Source organism: Leopardus geoffroyi, chromosome X (genome assembly GCF_018350155.1).
Source record: "Leopardus geoffroyi isolate Oge1 chromosome X, O.geoffroyi_Oge1_pat1.0, whole genome shotgun sequence".
Taxonomy (NCBI): Eukaryota; Metazoa; Chordata; class Mammalia; order Carnivora; family Felidae; genus Leopardus; species Leopardus geoffroyi.
The window spans coordinates 89,705,518-89,724,015 of record NC_059343.1 but is presented as its reverse complement, the minus strand read 5'-3'; the positions used below and the strand labels follow the sequence as shown (position 1 = coordinate 89,724,015).

The 18,498-nt window shown below is 34.8% G+C and overlaps 1 protein-coding gene across 6 annotated transcripts in view; it reads right to left on the bottom strand.

Moving 5' to 3' along the window:
- COL4A5 (collagen type IV alpha 5 chain) overlaps positions 1-18,498 on the bottom strand; it is a 247,300-nt gene that overhangs the window by 64,832 nt on the left and 163,970 nt on the right. For all 6 annotated transcript variants that reach the window (XM_045472952.1, XM_045472951.1, XM_045472946.1 and 3 more), the window contains exon 30: positions 7,994-8,107. In XM_045472952.1, the coding sequence (XP_045328908.1) occupies positions 7,994-8,107 (114 nt within the window). The remainder of the gene's footprint in view (positions 1-7,993; positions 8,108-18,498) is intronic.

Sequence of the window (18,498 nt, the reverse complement as noted above, 5' to 3'; positions counted from 1 at the left end):
CAATTAGAGAAGAAATAAAAAAATATATGGAAACAAACGAAAATGAAAATACAACAATCCAAACGCTTTGGGACGCAGCGAAGGCAGTCCTGAGAGGAAAATACATTGCAATCCAGGCCTATCTCAAGAAACAAGAAAAATCCCAAATACAAAATCTAACAGCACACCTAAAGGAAATGGAAGCAGAACAGCAAAGGCAGCCTAAACCCAGCAGAAGAAGAGAAATAATAAAGATCAGAGCAGAAATAAACAATATAGAGTCTAAAAAAACTGTAGAGCAGATCAACGAAACCAAGAGTTGGTTTTTTGAAAAAATAAACAAAATTGACAAACCTCTAGCCAGGCTTCTCAAAAAGAAAAGGGAGATGACCCAAATAGATAAAATCATGAATGAAAATGGAATTATTACAACCAATCCCTCAGAGATACAAACAATTATCAGGGAATACTATGAAAAATTATATGCCAACAAATTGGACAACCTGGAAGCAATGGACAAATTCCTGAACACCCACACTCTTCCAAAACTCAACCAGGAGGAAATAGAAAGCTTGAACAGACACATAACCAGCGAAGAAATTGAATCGGTTATTAAAAATCTCCCAACAAATAAGAGTCCAGGACCAGATGGCTTCCCAGGGGAGTTCTACCAGACGTTTAAAGCAGAGATAATACCTATCCTTCTCAAGCTATTCCAAGAAATAGAAAGGGAAGGAAAACTTCCAGACTCATTCTATGAAGCCAGTATTACTTTGATTCCTAAACCAGATAGAGACCCAGTAAAAAAAGAGAACTACCGGCCAATATCCCTGATGAATACGGATGCAAAAATTCTCAATAAGATACTAGCAAATCGAATTCAACGGCATATAAAAAGAATTATTCACCATGATCAAGTGGGATTCATTCCTGGGATGCAGGGCTGGTTCAACATTCGCAAATCAATCAACGTGATACATCACATTAACAAAAAAAAAAGAGAAGAACCATATGATCCTGTCAATCGATGCAGAAAAGGCCTTTGACAAAATCCAGCACCCTTTCTTCATAAAAACCCTTGAGAAAGTGGGGATAGAAGGAACATACTTAAAGATCATAAAAGCCACTTATGAAAAGCCCACAGCTAACATCATCCTCAACGGGGAAAAACTGAGAGCTTTTTCCCTGAGATCAGGAACACGACAGGGACGCCCACTCTCACCGCTGTTGTTTAACATAGTGCTGGAAGTTCTAGCATCAGCAATCAGACAACAAAAGGAAATCAAAGGCATCAAAATTGGCAAAGATGAAGTCAAGCTTTCGCTCTTTGCAGATGACATGATATTATACATGGAAAATCCGATAGACTCCACCAAAAGTCTGCTAGAATTGATACATGAATTCAGCAAAGTTGCAGGATACAAAATCAATGTACAGAAATCAGTTGCATTCTTATACACTAACAATGAAGCAACAGAAAGACAAATAAAGAAACTGATCCCATTCACAATTGCACCAAGAAGCATAAAATACCTAGGAATAAATCTAACCAAAGATGTAAAGGATCTGTATGCTGAAAACTATAGAAAGCTTACGAAGGAAATTGAAGAAGATTTAAAGAAATGGAAAGACATTCCCTGCTCATGGATTGGAAAAATAAATATTGTCAAAATGTCAATACTACCCAAAGCTATCTACACATTCAATGCAATCCCAATCAAAATTGCACCAGCATTCTTCTCGAAACTAGAACAAGCAATCCTAAAATTCATATGGAACCACAAAAGGCCCCGAATAGCCAAAGGAATTTTGAAGAAGAAGACCAAAGCAGGAGGCATCACAATCCCAGACTTTAGCCTCTACTACAAAGCTGTCATCATCAAGACAGCATGGTATTGGCACAAAAACAGACACATAGACCAATGGAATAGAATAGAAACCCCAGAACTAGACCCACAAACGTATGGTCAACTCATCTTTGACAAAGCAGGAAAGAACATCCAATGGAAAAAAGACAGCCTCTTTAACAAATGGTGCTGGGAGAACTGGACAGCAACATGCAGAAGGTTGAAACTAGACCCCTTTCTCACACCATTCACAAAAATAAACTCAAAATGGATAAAGGACCTGAATGTGAGACAGGAAACCATCAAAACCTTAGAGGAGAAAGCAGGAAAAGACCTCTCTGACCTCAGCCGTAGCAATCTCTTACTCGACACATCCCCAAAGGCAAGGGAATTAAAAGCAAAAGTGAATTACTGGGACCTTATGAAGATAAAAAGCTTCTGCACAGCAAAGGAAACAACCAACAAAACTAAAAGGCAACCAACGGAATGGGAAAAGATATTTGCAAATGACATATCGGACAAAGGGCTAGTATCCAGAATCTATAAAGAGCTCACCAAACTCCACACCCGAAAAACAAATAACCCAGTGAAGAAATGGGCAGAAAACATGAATAGACACTTCTCTAAAGAAGACATCCGGATGGCCAACAGGCACATGAAAAGATGTTCAGCGTCGCTCCTTATCAGGGAAATACAAATCAAAACCACACTCAGGTATCACCTCACGCCAGTCAGAGTGGCCAAAATGAACAAATCAGGAGACTATAGATGCTGGCGAGGATGTGGAGAAACGGGAACCCTCTTGCACTGTTGGTGGGAATGCAAATTGGTGCAGCCGCTCTGGAAAACAGTGTGGAGGTTCCTCAGAAAATTAAAAATAGACCTACCCTATGACCCAGCAATAGCACTGCTGGGAATTTATCCAAGGGATACAGGAGTACTGATGCATAGGGGCACTTGTACCCCAATGTTCATAGCAGCACTCTCAACAATAGCCAAATTATGGAAAGAGCCTAAATGTCCATCAACTGATGAATGGATAAAGAAATTGTGGTTTATATACACAATGGAATACTACGTGGCAATGAGAAAAAATGAAATATGGCCTTTTGTAGCAACGTGGATGGAACTGGAGAGTGTGATGCTAAGTGAAATAAGCCATACAGAGAAAGACAGATACCATATGGTTTCACTCTTATGTGGACCCTGAGAAACGTAACAGGAACCCGTGGGGGAGGGGGAGGAAAAAAGGAAAAAAAAAAAAAAAAAGAGGTTAGAGTGGGAGAGAGCCAAAGCATAAGAGACTGTTAAAAACTGAGAACAAACTGAGGGTTGATGGGGGGTGGGAGGGAGGAGAGGGTGGGTGATGGGTATTGAGGAGGGCACCTTTTGGGATGAGCACTGGGTGTTTTATGGAAACCAATTTGGACAATAAATTTCATATATTATAAAAAATAAAAAAAAAAAAAGTTTCTAAATGCTTACTCTCAGTTTCTTTTAATTCCAATGCAGACTGGTAACAAGCAGTTTGTGATTTGACATTGGTCCGTTGACTGCATTTGGATTTGCATTGTTCTAAGGTACTATGGATTATTGGGCTATATTTCCATAATCCATAAGAATGACTAATTACTGAGTAAGCCCATTGCATGGACCTTTTTGACTTTATTTTAACCTCATTTTACATGTTGTTTTAATAATACATTACCATAAATTTTTGTTGTTAAATTTTGTTTCCCAGTATTCCAACCAGGATTTTACAGAAAAAAATATGACATTGAAAAAATGCTTAACCTTAGTAAGTTTTGTAAGACTGAACTACTCCAAGACACAAGATGCTTAGAATATAGGGAAAAGAATTACTCTACAAACACAGAGCAAGTTCCCGCTCCAATACCTATCAGCTATGTGACTTAGTGAGTCACTTAATATTGTTGATCTACATCTGGGGATACAACTGACTGGAAGCTAGAGGCTGAGCCAGGTGACCATTCCAAGGGTCCCTTCAACAATAAGACCTAATTCTATTGTTGAAGGTTCATAGACAATTATTTTTATAATAGAGCAAGATGCTAGGATTTTAAGATCTGTTTGGTGTCATATACCACCATGTCCTTAAACCAATAAAATTCACTTCGAAGATTAGAGAATTCCGTTTAGTTGGCACAGTGGTGATGGTTCCAATGCTGTCATTTCATAAAACAAATACTATAAAAATGGGAGAGAGATTTTATATTATTGTATTTGTGAAGTATGATGATACCTAAAAAAGGGGAACTATTATAGCTCTATATGGATTGCTGCTTATTGTTATATTCCAACTAGTTTTTCACAGCTGAGGTTTTGAGATAAATAATTTGTCCTTTGAAATATGCTCCACAAAAGAATGAAAAGAAACCAAAGACTTAAGTCTGGAGAAATCTTGTTTGTTTTTCAGGTTTAAAGCTTTACTTTAAGATCCAGCTTTTGAGAAAGAACTACAGTATCTGGTAGGCCTGAAGTTCAAGAGGCAGGAGTTACAGTTTAGTAGCAAGATGAACTACCCAGGCAGAAGCAAGTTGCCAAAAGATTGATTAGGTTAGGAGACAAAATTAAGCATGTTAAGATGAGAACAAAAACGTCTACAAGTAGAAGTTATTAGATACTGATTCATGACTATCATATATTAGTAATGAGTAAAGAAACTTACTTTAGACATTCATTAAGATGTTCATATAGCATATTCTATAAATGAAATGTATTTGCCAACAGAGACACACTAAAATATTTACATTCACAAAAAGTAATGCTCTCTTTTTTAAGGTATCATTTTATTTATTTTATTTATTTTTATTTTTATTACTTGTTTTATTTATTTTTTATTTTTTTAAATTTACATCCTCTTTGATGAAAATCAGCTTTACATTTTTATTTCTGATCCTTATATTGCTTTGAATAACCCTTTTGGAACTTAAGCTCCTAAAGATAAGTTAGAATTTAAAACTGAATTTTATTTTATACTATAACAGCTTAGGTACAGAGAACTCAATAATAATTAGTGGATGACTATGATTAAACAAACCCGCATGTACTAGCAAAGATTTTTTTTACTGTTATTTGTAGTAGTAACAGATATTATGCTGTACTTTTCATAGCATAGATCTTTTTCATGAATATTGTCAGAAATAGGCATCCTAGTAAGATCAAGAATTAAGATTATGAAATAAAAGAAATGACAAAACACAACAGAAATGATAAATTCATCCTTATATAATAATAGGAATTATATGGCTATATCTATAAGGGGTAAGTGCATGAGGGGTATACAGATGCTCTTAATTTATTGGCAGCTAAATGGAACCAGTTACTGAAAAAAGGGGAAAAATTCAAAAACACATTATCTGTGAGAACTTTACACACACACACACACACACACACACACACACACACATGCTAACCAAGGGTTTGATAGATGAAAAAAAGTTAGAAAACTTCATAGATGAAAATATGTTAGGAAACTTCATCTATGAAATGACATGACTAATTCCTTGTTTCTTTGTTTCACGTTAGTAGCAATGAGGTTGAACTGATTCAGTTATGTACTTTTTCCTGAGGCCAGGCAAGCATTATAATATATTTGGCTCAGGTTAGGGTATGATATGTGAACATGGAATTGAGTATATCTAACTGACCTCTAAAATATTCACTAAAGCAGCAATCTCCTAGCTAATAGCCAGATCAAATAATAAGAATCAACAATTTCCATTTCTGCCTGGATGAGTAGGGCATGGAATGAAAGCATTTTGGTTATCCTTTGGCATTTTTTTCTTTAATTTCCCTGCTGTCAAATGAGGAATTGATAATTCAACAGTTCCTTAATTTATAAACATGCATTAAACTGTGTATCCTGCCTTGGAAAGGAGAATGACAAATAGTAAAGTTTAATTAAATTACAGCAGAACGCTAGAGTAAAAAATGCTTGAAAAGCATAATGCAAACATTTTATACTGGGCAGATGACAATATAGAATATTTTGCATTAAGTTTTCTACTGCAAAATGAAACACAGCAAGTATATTAAATAAGCTTATTAGAAAACATTGGTAGCTAGAATTTTAGCCATGCAGTGTAAGTCAGGTGTATCAAAATATAAGTAACAGCCTTCCTGATCACCCTTTCATTGAGATGTATGAACAGAAATTACAATGTTTTTGAAATGGGCTAAGATAATTTTCTGCTTTGGTGATATAAATAAATTTATATAAAAAGTGAGTATATGTGGCTAGTATTAAATATCAAATGTGGTCTATCCTATAGTAAAAAAAATCTGTGATTTGATAACATATCTATATTAATAAGGGTGCATTCAACACATTTTCATGACAGTTGCTATTAACTTCATTTGTTTAACCATATTAGTTAAGATCTTGACTTCTATGGCAAAGCATATATTTACAGAAGAAAGAGATGAGATTAAATCAGCAACATTACTTTTCCCCTGCCTGTTCTATCTAGACTTTATAAATTAATATACCTATATATCCATAAGTTAAAAAGCAGAGAACATTGGAAGAATGAAACATTTAGAGTATTAGCTAAATTTGAGAAAGCATAAACCACAAATAGATGTATTCTTATTTTGTTCAGCTTGTTATTAACAGTAGTATTTCCACTCTTGTTTAGCTGTGATTTAAGAATTCAGAATGCTTCCAAAACCTCATGCAATTTTGGGAAATAAAAGAAATGACAAAACACAACAGAAATGATAAATTCATTTTAGCCATCTTTGTGGAACAGCAGGCCAAGACTATAATGACCAAACCTAAAAATTGTTTTTTCTCAAGATCCTTTTGCTGCGTTAGTTGAACAGAATGGTTTTTTCATAAGTGTTGAAGCAGCTACAACAACCTGGTTTGAACAACCTGGTTCAAGGCAACACTGTAAGTTTTCTTATTTTTAAGTCAGTAGTAGTGACATGTTAGGGGCCATTAAAAAAAAAAGGTACAATATGCCATAAAATAAAATATTTAAACAGGAAATAAGCTAAAATAACCTTTACTTCCAGGCTTTTTATATTGTTAATTGGTGTTTCTAGATTTTAACATAATAATTAACAAAATATCTATTGTCATTTAAGGGCAGAAAATATATTTCTACTGTTTCAAAATCAATGTATGTACATCTGAACATATTCATGTAAATCATCTGATATATTCATGTAAGTTAAGGAATGATTAAGTTTTTCATATTTGTTTTAACTTCAGGAATTATTACATTGCTTTACAGTAACATACTGGCTCAAGAGTGGCCCTTACTGTGCATAACCAGATGGCTCAGAATCCACAAAACTCAAGTAAGCTCTCACACAAACGTAGAGGAACAATATGATTCTTTATCAGGTTACCAGGTGACAAAACTTGTTTTGCCTATGTATATAAAAAAAGTTTAGGGGCGCCTGGGTGGCTCAGTGGGTTAAGTGTCAGACTTCAGCTCAGGTCCTGATCTCATGGTTTGTGAGTTTGAGCCCCATGCCAGGCTCTATGCTGACAGCTCGGAGACTGGAGCGTGCTTCAGATTCTGTCTCCCTCTCTCTTTCCCTTCCCCACTTGCGCTCTCTCAAAAATAAACAAACAGTAAAAAACTTTAAAAAAACAATTTTAAAAAAGTTTAGAGAGCTTATGAGTTGCAAAGCAACTGCTGATTTAGGGGCAAAGGGGGAAAAAATTCAACGCACTTGTTTAATTTAAAAAAAGAAAAAGAAATGAGAATGCCTAAAATATATTTTTAACAGAATGTTAAATGTGCAAAGAAATGTTAAAAGATTCCACAAAGGTCTATTAATTCTGTACAGCTACTCAGATCTGAAATAATCAGCACTAGACGTTCTTAGCTCTGTGATTCCAAGACTGCCACTAGCTTAATGACTGTATGCTGTGGCAACATACTGCAATGTTAAACTGTATTATTGTCAATAGATCAATTTTAAATGAACAGGAAGGGAAAATATGGGATTAAAGTAGCTCTTATGCTGTGATCTATACTTTTTCAGTTTTATAATATTATACAAGTAGACATGTTACTAAAATCTGTTTTCTGGAAAACTGTTACATAGGTTGTACTTTACTGATGAGCTAACCAACCTCTAATAATGAGTGCTACAAAATGCACATTTATTTACTCCAATCTTACCAGGTTGGCCTACTGGTCCAGGAATCCCTGGTGGCCCTGGTGGTCCCTGAACACCTATCCCTGGAAGCCCAGGAGGTCCCATTGGCCCAGGTTGTCCATTTGGCCCAATATCACCTTTAAGAAATAAATATAGTTTAAATATTAAAAACAACAACAATAGCTGAGTCACTAGTCATTAGGAACCACAACACCCATGTGAAAAGGCACATCATAGTAAGCAGGGATCTTGAAAAGCTAACCAATCATAGAGCAAGAAAAGTATGCAGAAGTACTCACAGAAGATAACAGGAAATGCATTAAAAGTTACAGACTTATAATTTAACCTATGCTGAGCACTCAACTTCAATACTTAAAATCAACTTCACAAAGTAATACATAAGATTACAAACCACACATTTCTTTTGCCTGCAACTCATCTATAAGTATCTATAAGTTTGAGTAAGTATCTATAAGTATAAAATACATTTTCAAGTTGCTTTTTTAAGGTAGGTAACCTTTAACATCTTCTTATTTGTTAACTTGGGCCCTGTCCCCATAAACAAGCTAAAGCCTGTCCCATCATCAGTAAAATACTTTGACCATAGAAACTTCACTGTCCCTCTATCTTCTGTCTCTCTTAGTTTAAAAAATTTTTTACATATACTAAAACTCTCTAATGTACTCTGATGGGTTTTGAAAAATGTATACTGTCATATAATCACCACCAACATCAAGATATATAAGATACATATATAGTGCCATCAAACCAAGAGGCTTCCTGTACCTGGTTGTAGTCAACTCCTCTCTACACTCTAATTCCCTGGCAACTGCTTGATCTGTTTTACGTCTTATAGTTTTTCCTTTTCCAGTATAGCATATAAATGCAATCATATAGTATGTAGCCTTTTCACTATGTCTCCTCTCCCTTAACATAATGCATGATGCATCCAAGTTGCTGTACAAATCAGTAGTTTGTTACCTTTTATTGATGAATAGTATTCCATTATACAAACATGCCACAATTCGTTCATCTATTCACCAGCTGAAGGAAACTGGGCTATTTCCAATTCTTGGCAATTATGAACAAAGCTGCTATGAACACTGGCCTAGAGATTTTTGTGTGAAGTGTCACATTTTTTCTTGGATAAATAACTAGGAGTGGGATTGCTGGGTCATGCGGTAAGGGTATGTTTAGAAGAAATTGTCAAAATGTTTTTCTTTTTTTAAGTTTTTCTTTAAATTCCAGTTGGTTAACATACAGTGTAGTATTAGTTTCAGGTATAGAATTTAGTGATTCATCACTTCCATACAACATCCAGTGTTCATCAAAAGTGCACTCCTTGGGGCGCCTGGGTGGCGCAGTCAGTTAAGCGTCCGACTTCAGCCAGGTCACGATCTCGCGGTCCGTGAGTTCGTGCCCCGCGTCAGGCTCTGGGCTGATGGCTCAGAGCCTGGAGCCTGTTTCCGATTCTGTGTCTCCCTCTCTGTCTGCCCCTCCCCCGTTCATGCTCTGTCTCTCTCTGTCCCAAAAATAAATAAACGTTGAAAAAAAAAAAGTGCACTCCTTAATCTCCATCACCTATTTCCTCCATTCCCACACGCCCCCTCCCCTCTGGTAACCATCAGTTTGTTCTCAATGATTACGAGTCTGTTTCTTGGTTTGCCTGTCCTTTCCCCCACCCATGTTCATTTGTTTTGTTTCTTAAATTCCACATATGAGTGAAGTCATATGGTATTGGTTTTTCTTTGATTTATTTCGCTTAGTATAATACTCTCTAACTCCATCTATGTCTTTGCAAATGGCAAGGTTTCATTCTTTTTTATGGCTTAGTAGTATTCCATTATATATGTACCACCTTTTCTTTATTCATTCATCAGTCGATGGACACTTTGGTTGTTTCCATAATTGGGCTATTATAGATAATGTTGCCATAAACATCGGGGCGCATGTGTCCCTTTTAATTAGTATTTTTGTATTCTTTGGGTAAATATCTAGTAGTGCAATTGCTGGATTGTAGGGTAGTTCTATTTTTAGTTTTTTGAGGAACCTCCATACTGTTTTCCAGAGTGGCTGCACCAGTTTGCATTCCCAAAAACAGTGCAAGAGTTCCCCTTTTCCACATCCTTGCCAACACCTGTTGTTTCCTGTGTTGTTGATTTTAGCCATTCTCACAAGTGTGAGGTGATATCTCACTGTGGTTTTGATTTGTATTTCCCTGATAATGAGTGATGTTGAATATCTTTTCATGTGTCTGTTGACCATCTGTATGTCTTCTTTGGAAAAATGTCTATTCATATCTTTTGCCCATTTTTAATTGGATTATTCATTTTTGGGTGTTGAGTTTGCTAAGTTCTGTACAGATATTGGATACTAAACCTTTGTCAGATATGTCATTTGCAAATATCTTCTCCCAAACTGTTTTTCAAAGTGGCTATAACATTTTGAATTCTAACTAGTAATGTATCAGTTCTAGTTACCCCACGTTTTTGGCAGCACTTGGTATTGCCAGTTTTCCTTCTTTTTTGAAGCCTATTCTGACAGGATAAGAAATGGTATCTCATTGTAGTTTTGACTTGCATGTCCTAGATGACTGATTATATTGAGAATCTTTAGATGTGCTTACTATTCAGATGCCTTCTTCGGTAAAGTATCTGTTCAAATATTTTGCCTGTATTTCCAAATTCAAATTTGGTTGTTTCATAATTACTGACCTTGAAGAATTCTTTATATATTCTGGCTAAAAGTCCTTTTTGTCAGATACATGATATGAAAGTACATTTCGTTTTAATTAAGTCCAATTTATCAATTCTTAAATGTACTGTTCTTTTGGTATTTTATCTAACAACTCTGCTCAACCTACAATCATAAAGAGTTTCTCCTATGCTTTCGTCTAAAATAAAGGATAATAAAGTACTGCCCGTGGGCTAAATTTGGCCTGTAGGTTTCATTTTGAACTACCTGTGAGCTAAGAATGGTTTCTACATTATTTAAAGTTGTTAAAAAGGAAAAAAAAATATATGACAAAAAACATAGGTGGCCCATAAAAACTAAAATATTTATTATTGGGCCCTTTATAGAAAATGTTTGCCTCTGTTCCAAAAGTTTTTTTTTTTTTTATCATTTTAGGTTATATACTTAAGTCTATGATCCATTCTGAGTTAATTTCTGTATACTGTGTGAAGCGTGGGTTGAGGTTCATCTTTTTTGTTTTGTTTTACACATGGATGACCAATTGATTTAGCACCATTTGTTGAAAAAACTTATTCTTCTATTGAAATTGCCTTTTCTATTTGTCAAAAATCAAATTCTATAAGTCTATTCTTGGACTACCTATGGCGTTCCATTGACCTATATGTGTCTCTCATTTCACATATACCACACTATCTTAGTCACTGTGGCTTTAAATTAAGTTTGGAAATTAAATACTATGAATCCTCCAACTCTATACTTCTTTGTGAAATTATTTTGGCTATTCTAGGTCCTTTCCCTTTCCAAAAAAAAATTTGAATAAGAAACTACTGCAGAATTTTGCTTGGAAACATGTTAAATCTATGAATAAACTTGGAGAAAACCGTTATGTTAACAATATTGAGCCTTCCAATTCATAAACACAAACGATCTTTCTATTTGTTTGGAGTTTGACTTCTGTCATAAGTGTTTTCTAGTTTTCCGCATACAGATCTTGCACATATTTTTTAGAACTATACCTAAGTACTTCATGTTATTTTATTCTATTTCAAATAATGCTGTTCTGTGTAACTTTCATTTCTAGTTGCTCATAATAGCATGTAGAAATACAATTTACTTTTGTATATTTGCCTTGTATCCCATCAATTCTTAGTTCAAAGAGTTTTTTTGTAGATTTTTGATTTTCTTTTTTTTTTTTTTTTTTTAATTTTTTTTTTTCAACGTTTATTTATTTTTGGGACAGAGAGAGACAGAGCATGAACGGGGGAGGGGCAGAGAGAGAGGGAGACACAGAATTGGAAACAGGCTCCAGGCTCTGAGCCATCAGCCCAGAGCCCGATGCGGGGCTCGAACTCACGGAGCGCGAGATCGTGACCTGGCTGAAGTCGGACGCTTAACCGACTGCGCCACCCAGGCGCCCCGATTTTTGATTTTCTACATAGAAAATCAAGTCACCTATAAAGAAAGTTTTTTTTTTTTTTCTGCCTTTCCAATCTGTATGTCTTTTATTTCTATTTTGGGGGGTTATTTAGTGATGAGGTTTTTTTAATTTAAATTTTCTTAGTTAAAATACATTGCAATATTAGTTTCAGGAGTAGAATTTAGTGGTTCATCATAACAAGTGCCCTCCTTAGTACTCATTACACATCTAGACCATTTCCCACCCACCTCTCTCCATCAACCATCAGTTTGCTCTCTATCATTAAGAGGATCTTGTGTGTTTCCCTCTCTTCTCTGCTCCCCCTCCTTTTCATATGTTCATCTGTTTTGTTTCTTAAATTCCAGGTATGTGTGAAATCATATGGTATTTGTCTTTAACTTATTTTGCTTAGCATAATACATTCTAGTTCCATCCATGTCACTGCAAATGGCAAGACTTCATTCCTTTTGATGGTTGAGAAATATTCCACTGTGTGTGTGAGTGCGTGTGTGCGTGTGTGTGTGTGTACACACAACATCTTCTTTATCCATTCATCAGTCAATGGACATTTGGGCTCTCTCCATAGTTTGGCTATTATTGATAATGCTGCAATAAATATTGGGGTACATGTACCCATTTGAATCTGTATTTTTATATCCTTTGGGTAAATACCTATTAGTGCAATTGCTGGATGATAGGACAGTTCTATTTTTAGTTTTCTGAGTAAACTCCACACTGTTCTCCAAAGTGGCTGCACCAATTTGTATTTCCACCAGCAGTGCAAGAAGGTTTCCCTTTCTCCACATCCTCACCAACACCTGCTGTTTCTTGTGTTGTTAATATTAGTCATTTTGATGGCGTGAGGTGGTATCTCATCTTTGTTTTGATTGTATTTCCCTGATGATGAGTGATGTTGAGCATCTTTTAATGTGTCTGTTAGTCAGCTGGATGTCTTCTATGGAAATGTGTCTATTTGTGCCTTCTGCCCATTTCTTAACTGGGTTGTTTGTTTTTGGGTGTTGAGTTTTCTAGTTCTTTATAGATTTGGGGTACTAACCTTTTATCAGATATCAGATATGTCATTTGTTAATACCTTCTCCCGTTCCGTAGGCTGCTTTCTAGTTTTGTTGATTGTTTCCTTCACTGTGCAGAAGCTTTTTATCTTGACGAAGTCCCAATAGTTCATGTTTGCTTTTGTTTCCCTTGCCTTTGGCGACATGTCTAATAAAAATTTGGTCCAGCTTAGGTCAAAGAGGTTGCTGCTTGTGTTCTCCTCTAGGATTTTGATGGTTTCTTGTCTCACATTTAGGTCTTTCAAATGATGAGATTTTTTTTTACTTGAGCATAATTGACACACGTTACACTAGTTTCAGGTGTACAACACAATGATTCAACAAGTATATATATTATGCTATGTTCACCACAAGTGTAGCTATCATCTGTCACCATATTATTTGTATTTCTTGCCTGATAGCATTTCATTGCTTTATAGGACTTACAGTATGATAATGAAAAAGAGTGGTATGAAAGGACATCTTCATGCTGTTCCATATCTTCAGGTAAAATCCGTCTTTCACCACTAAATATAATGGATCAAGTTTCTTGTAAATGTTCTTTATCATACTAAGGAAGCTCTCTTTTATTCCTAATTTTGTGAGAGCAACCTTTGCAGAATGAATGTTGAATTCTGCCAAATAATTTTCAGCATCTATTAAGATGATAATATTGTGTTTTTTCTTTAGACTGTTGATGAAGCAAATTACACTGATTTTTTAAATTTTTCAATGTTTACTTATTTTTTAGTGAGAGACAGAGTGCAAGCAGAGGAGGGGCAGAGAGAGAGGGAGACACAGATCCAAAGCAGACTCCAGGCTCTGAGCTATCAGCACAGAGCCCGACGTGGGGCTCGAGCTCATGAACTGTGAGATCATGACCTGAGCTAAGTCAGACGCTTCACTGAATGAGCACCCAGGCACCCCAAATTACACTGATTTTCTAATCAGCCTTGTATTCTGAGGATAAATCTTACTTGGTTGTAGAATATAATCTTTTTTATATATTGTTGGATTAGATCTGCTAATATTTTCCTGAGACTTTATATATATATGTTCCAGAGGGATATTGGTCTACAACTTTCTTTTCTTATGATGTCTTTGATGGTTTTTGATTTCAGGGTAATGCTGGCCTCATACAATTGTTGGGAAACAATCTATCCACTTCTATTTTTGGAGAGAGATTGTGTGGAACTAGTGTTACTGTTTCTTTAAATGTTTGTTTGAATTTACCAACGATGCCATCTGGATCTGTAGTTTGTTGGTAGGATTTTAATTACAAACTAAATTTCTTTAATAAATATTGTATTATCCATTTCTTCTTCAGTGAGCTTCAGTAGTTTGTATCTTTTAAGAAACTAAACCTTCTCATCTAAGCTGTCAAATTTATGAGCATACAGTTGTCTGTCATATGCCCCTGTTATTCTTTTAATGTCTGTAGGGTCTACAATGATGCCCCTTCTTTCATTACTAATACTGGTAACACGTGTCTCTTCTTTTTTCTTTTCTTGGCTGGCCTGGCTAGAGGTATATCCATTTTATTAATCTTTTCAAAGAAAGTCATTTGGTATCACAGAATTTTTCTATTGTTTTTCAGTGTTCAATTTCACTGATATCTGCTCTTACTGTTATTTTGCTCTATCTTCTGATTGTCTTTTTATTTTACTTTCCTTGTCTAATTTCTTAAGGTGAAAAGTTGTTCTTTTTATCTAATAAAAGTTTTTCACACATAAATTTTCTTTTAATTACTTCTTTACCTGAATCCTCTGAATTTGATATGTTTTATTTTCATTTTTATTAAATTAAAATACTTTCTAGTTTTCACAGTGATTTCCCTTTTGATTTATGAGGTATTTAAAAGAGTTTTGGTTATTTTCCAAATATGTCAAGATTTTCCCAGATAGCTTTCTATTACTGATTTCTTGTTAAACACAGTATGGTAAAAGACTATACTACATGATTTCACTATTTTGAATTTTCCAAAGTTTGTTTTAAGGCCTAGATTATCATTGATCATGATGAATTTTCCAGGTGCACTTTATTTCTTTTAATTTATCTATTTAATTTGAGAGAGAGAGAGAGAGAGAGAAAGAGAAAGAGCATGCGAGCAGAAGAGGGGCAGAGAGAGGAGAGAGATAATCCTAAGCAGGCTCTGCACTGTCAGCATGAAGCCTGACATGGGCCTCAAACCCACGAACCATTGAGATCATGACCTGAGCCACAACCAGAGTAAGACATTTAACCAACTGAGCCACCCTGGTGCCCACCATGTGCACTTTAAAAGAATGTGTTTCCTGTTCTTGTGGGGTGGAATGTTTTATAAATGTTAATGTTGAGGAGTTATGCTCAAGGGAAACTCCTAACACTGCTCTGCTTAGAACACTGTACATCCTATCCTTGTATTCTTCTACATGAAGCTGATGCAAAGTATGGTCTATGGTAGTTGAATGAGTATGACAAGCCTAGCTGGACTGAAGACCACCTGATGTTGGGCATTACAGTATCCCAATTTTCTATTTGTAATTTTGTATTCTCTTTATTAAAAAGAGCTGCCAAAATTGTATGATCTTAAGGTGCCACAGAAATCTATCTTTTTCTGTCTTCCACATTTCTCATCCTTTGAAAATTGTACTTTTCATAATTATTATTTCATTCTTTTTTTTAACATACTGTGTATCAGAAATTTATTTAGTTGAGACCACTTGCTCAATACCAACTTTAAAGAATCTATTCTTTCCCTACTGACTGAGGACATTTCTGTGATATATCAAGTTGCTATATATACATAAGTATGTGTGTATGTATGTGTTCCGTATATACATGTTTCTTAACTCTTTCTATCATATTGGTCTACTGGTCTGTTCCAGCACTGGTTCACAATGGTATAATTACAATTATATTGTAATATATTTTAGTAAATGTTTGGTAAATGTTAAGTTTCAGAATCAGTTATGTCAAATGCTTCCAAAAAAGTCCTATTTGAATTCTCATTGAAAATGCATTATATTTAGACAAATTTGGAAAGAGTTGACATCACTGAGCCTTCCCGTGATTTATCAACCAGTTAATTTTACCTTTTTTCAAGTTTGTTAATAATAGTTTTAATTTCTTTCACAAATACATTAGGCATACTTTATTTTATCAATTTCTAGATATGATATATATTTTTTGCAAATTACATTTTATTTTTATTTATTTCAATATTTCCATTTCTATACCGTTCTATTTGTTACAATACTTTTGGATGTTATTCTTGCTACCTGGAACATCCTTTCCTAAGGATACAGCTCAAGTGTCACCTCCCTTATGAAGCCTCCCAAGGCATCTTGGATGAAGCCCTGAACAAAAGTAACATATGAAGCAAACTGAATGTTTCCAGTCATCTTTTTTTTACCTTTTTAAGATGATTCTAATGCTGAGTCTTTCTTTTTCTAATGTTGAGTCTTAAGCACATTTTCATCGTCATATAGTTCTTTCCTGATGGGTATTAGCCTAATTAATTTATTATTGGTTACCATTTTGCTTTGAAAGTGCAAATCTCCTATTAAAAGAGATTACTAGGTTCTAATACCCAACTACTGGTATAAGTGTGTCTGATAGGTGAACTTTTATTATGATTTGCTTATTGAGTTCTGACAGTGGTTTACTGACCCAAAACATTAGCAATACATATTCATAAAGGTTCCAGATAAAATAAGCACTATCACAGTGATACCATGTAGATTTTCTTATAGTAGTCACAGAGGAGACTATATGCTTTTGTGTTTCTAGTGACTCAAATAGTATCTGGCACAGAATAAGAACATAATGTTTGAGGAATGAAAGAATTATATGGCAGAAAATCCCAACTTCTTTTTCTTCTAGCAACATAGGAACTGTACTGGAGTTTTAATATTTCAGAATGATTCTTATTAGGATATGGGGATCCTATATTTACTTTCAAAGATTAGGAAAATAAATGCCTGTTAAGACACTGATGCTTAAAATAGTCTTCAACCCATTTCTTCCTAACCCGTCTCAAGGATATTTTAATAAACAAAAGTATCATGAGTGAGTAAATCCCATATGGAGACTGCCACATAGCTTATCATTTGGAATGTCTCTATCTGCAATTTTTGGAGTCACATGTCTCAGCTAGGGTAGATAATTGGTGGGGAACACTATGTGTAACTTTGAGTGTTACAGTTTACAGGTGGCCAGAACTGTTTACTTGAACACAGATAGGTATTTTTAAAAGAGCTTTATCTGAGAAGAATTAGTATTGGGCTAGTTTGGGGCTTTTGTTGGTAGAATATAGGCTGGATAAATTGGGCTGTGCTGTCATATTGCTTTAATGGTAAGTAATCCAACATGTTTCGGGAGTATAGAGTTGCCCAGATTATTCTCTGGAGGCCAAAATATTGACCAGGAGAGCCCCATTCCTTGCAAACCAGTAAGGAAAAAGCAATTGCCAAACCATGTAGGCTAATTCTATTTCTGTATATAATTAGGGGAATCAGAATCAAGTGGGTAGAGGAAATCAATGGAGAAATAAGCAAAGTACATGAGCAGTTCACAGGAAAAGTATGTATGACCCTTAAGCATATGAAAAGATGTTCAATTTTATTCATAATAATGGACATACAAATTTAAACTACCCTGAGAGTAAAGGCAAAGGATCTAGTATATTCAAAGAAATTTTTTAAAAAGAACAAATTGGAGGATTACATTACCTGACATCAAGTCTATTATAAAGCTACTGTAATCGAAACAGTTGGTAATGACTTAAGGATAGTAAAATAGATAAGTAGAATTAACAGCACAAAACAGACCTACACATATATAGCCATCTGATTTTTGACACAGATATCAAAGTAATCCAACGGGAAGGGAGATATTTTGAACAAATGATGTTGAATAAAATTATCTGGAATGAATGATAGTCTTAAACATAAAAGCTAAAATTATAAAATTTATAAAATAAAACAGAATATCTTTGAAACTTTGGGAAAGGAAAGGTTTCTTAGACAAAACACAGAAAATAATAATTATATAAAAATAGATAAATGAAACATCAATAAAACTAAAACTTTTATTCATTAAAATACACTTATAAAAATGGATAGGCAAACCAGATCAGGATAAAATACTCATAAACATATATTGAACAAAGGAACAGTATGCAGAATATATAAAGATCACTTCCAATTTAACATATAAATAGAAACAACCCATATTTTAAAATGGGGAAAATACCTGAATGTGTAAATAATCCACCAGTACATGTAAAAGAGCTCAACCTCATTAGACATCAGGGAGATGCAAACTAAAACCAAAATATGTTACCAACACACCTACCAAAACTCAAAATTGAAAAGACTGATAA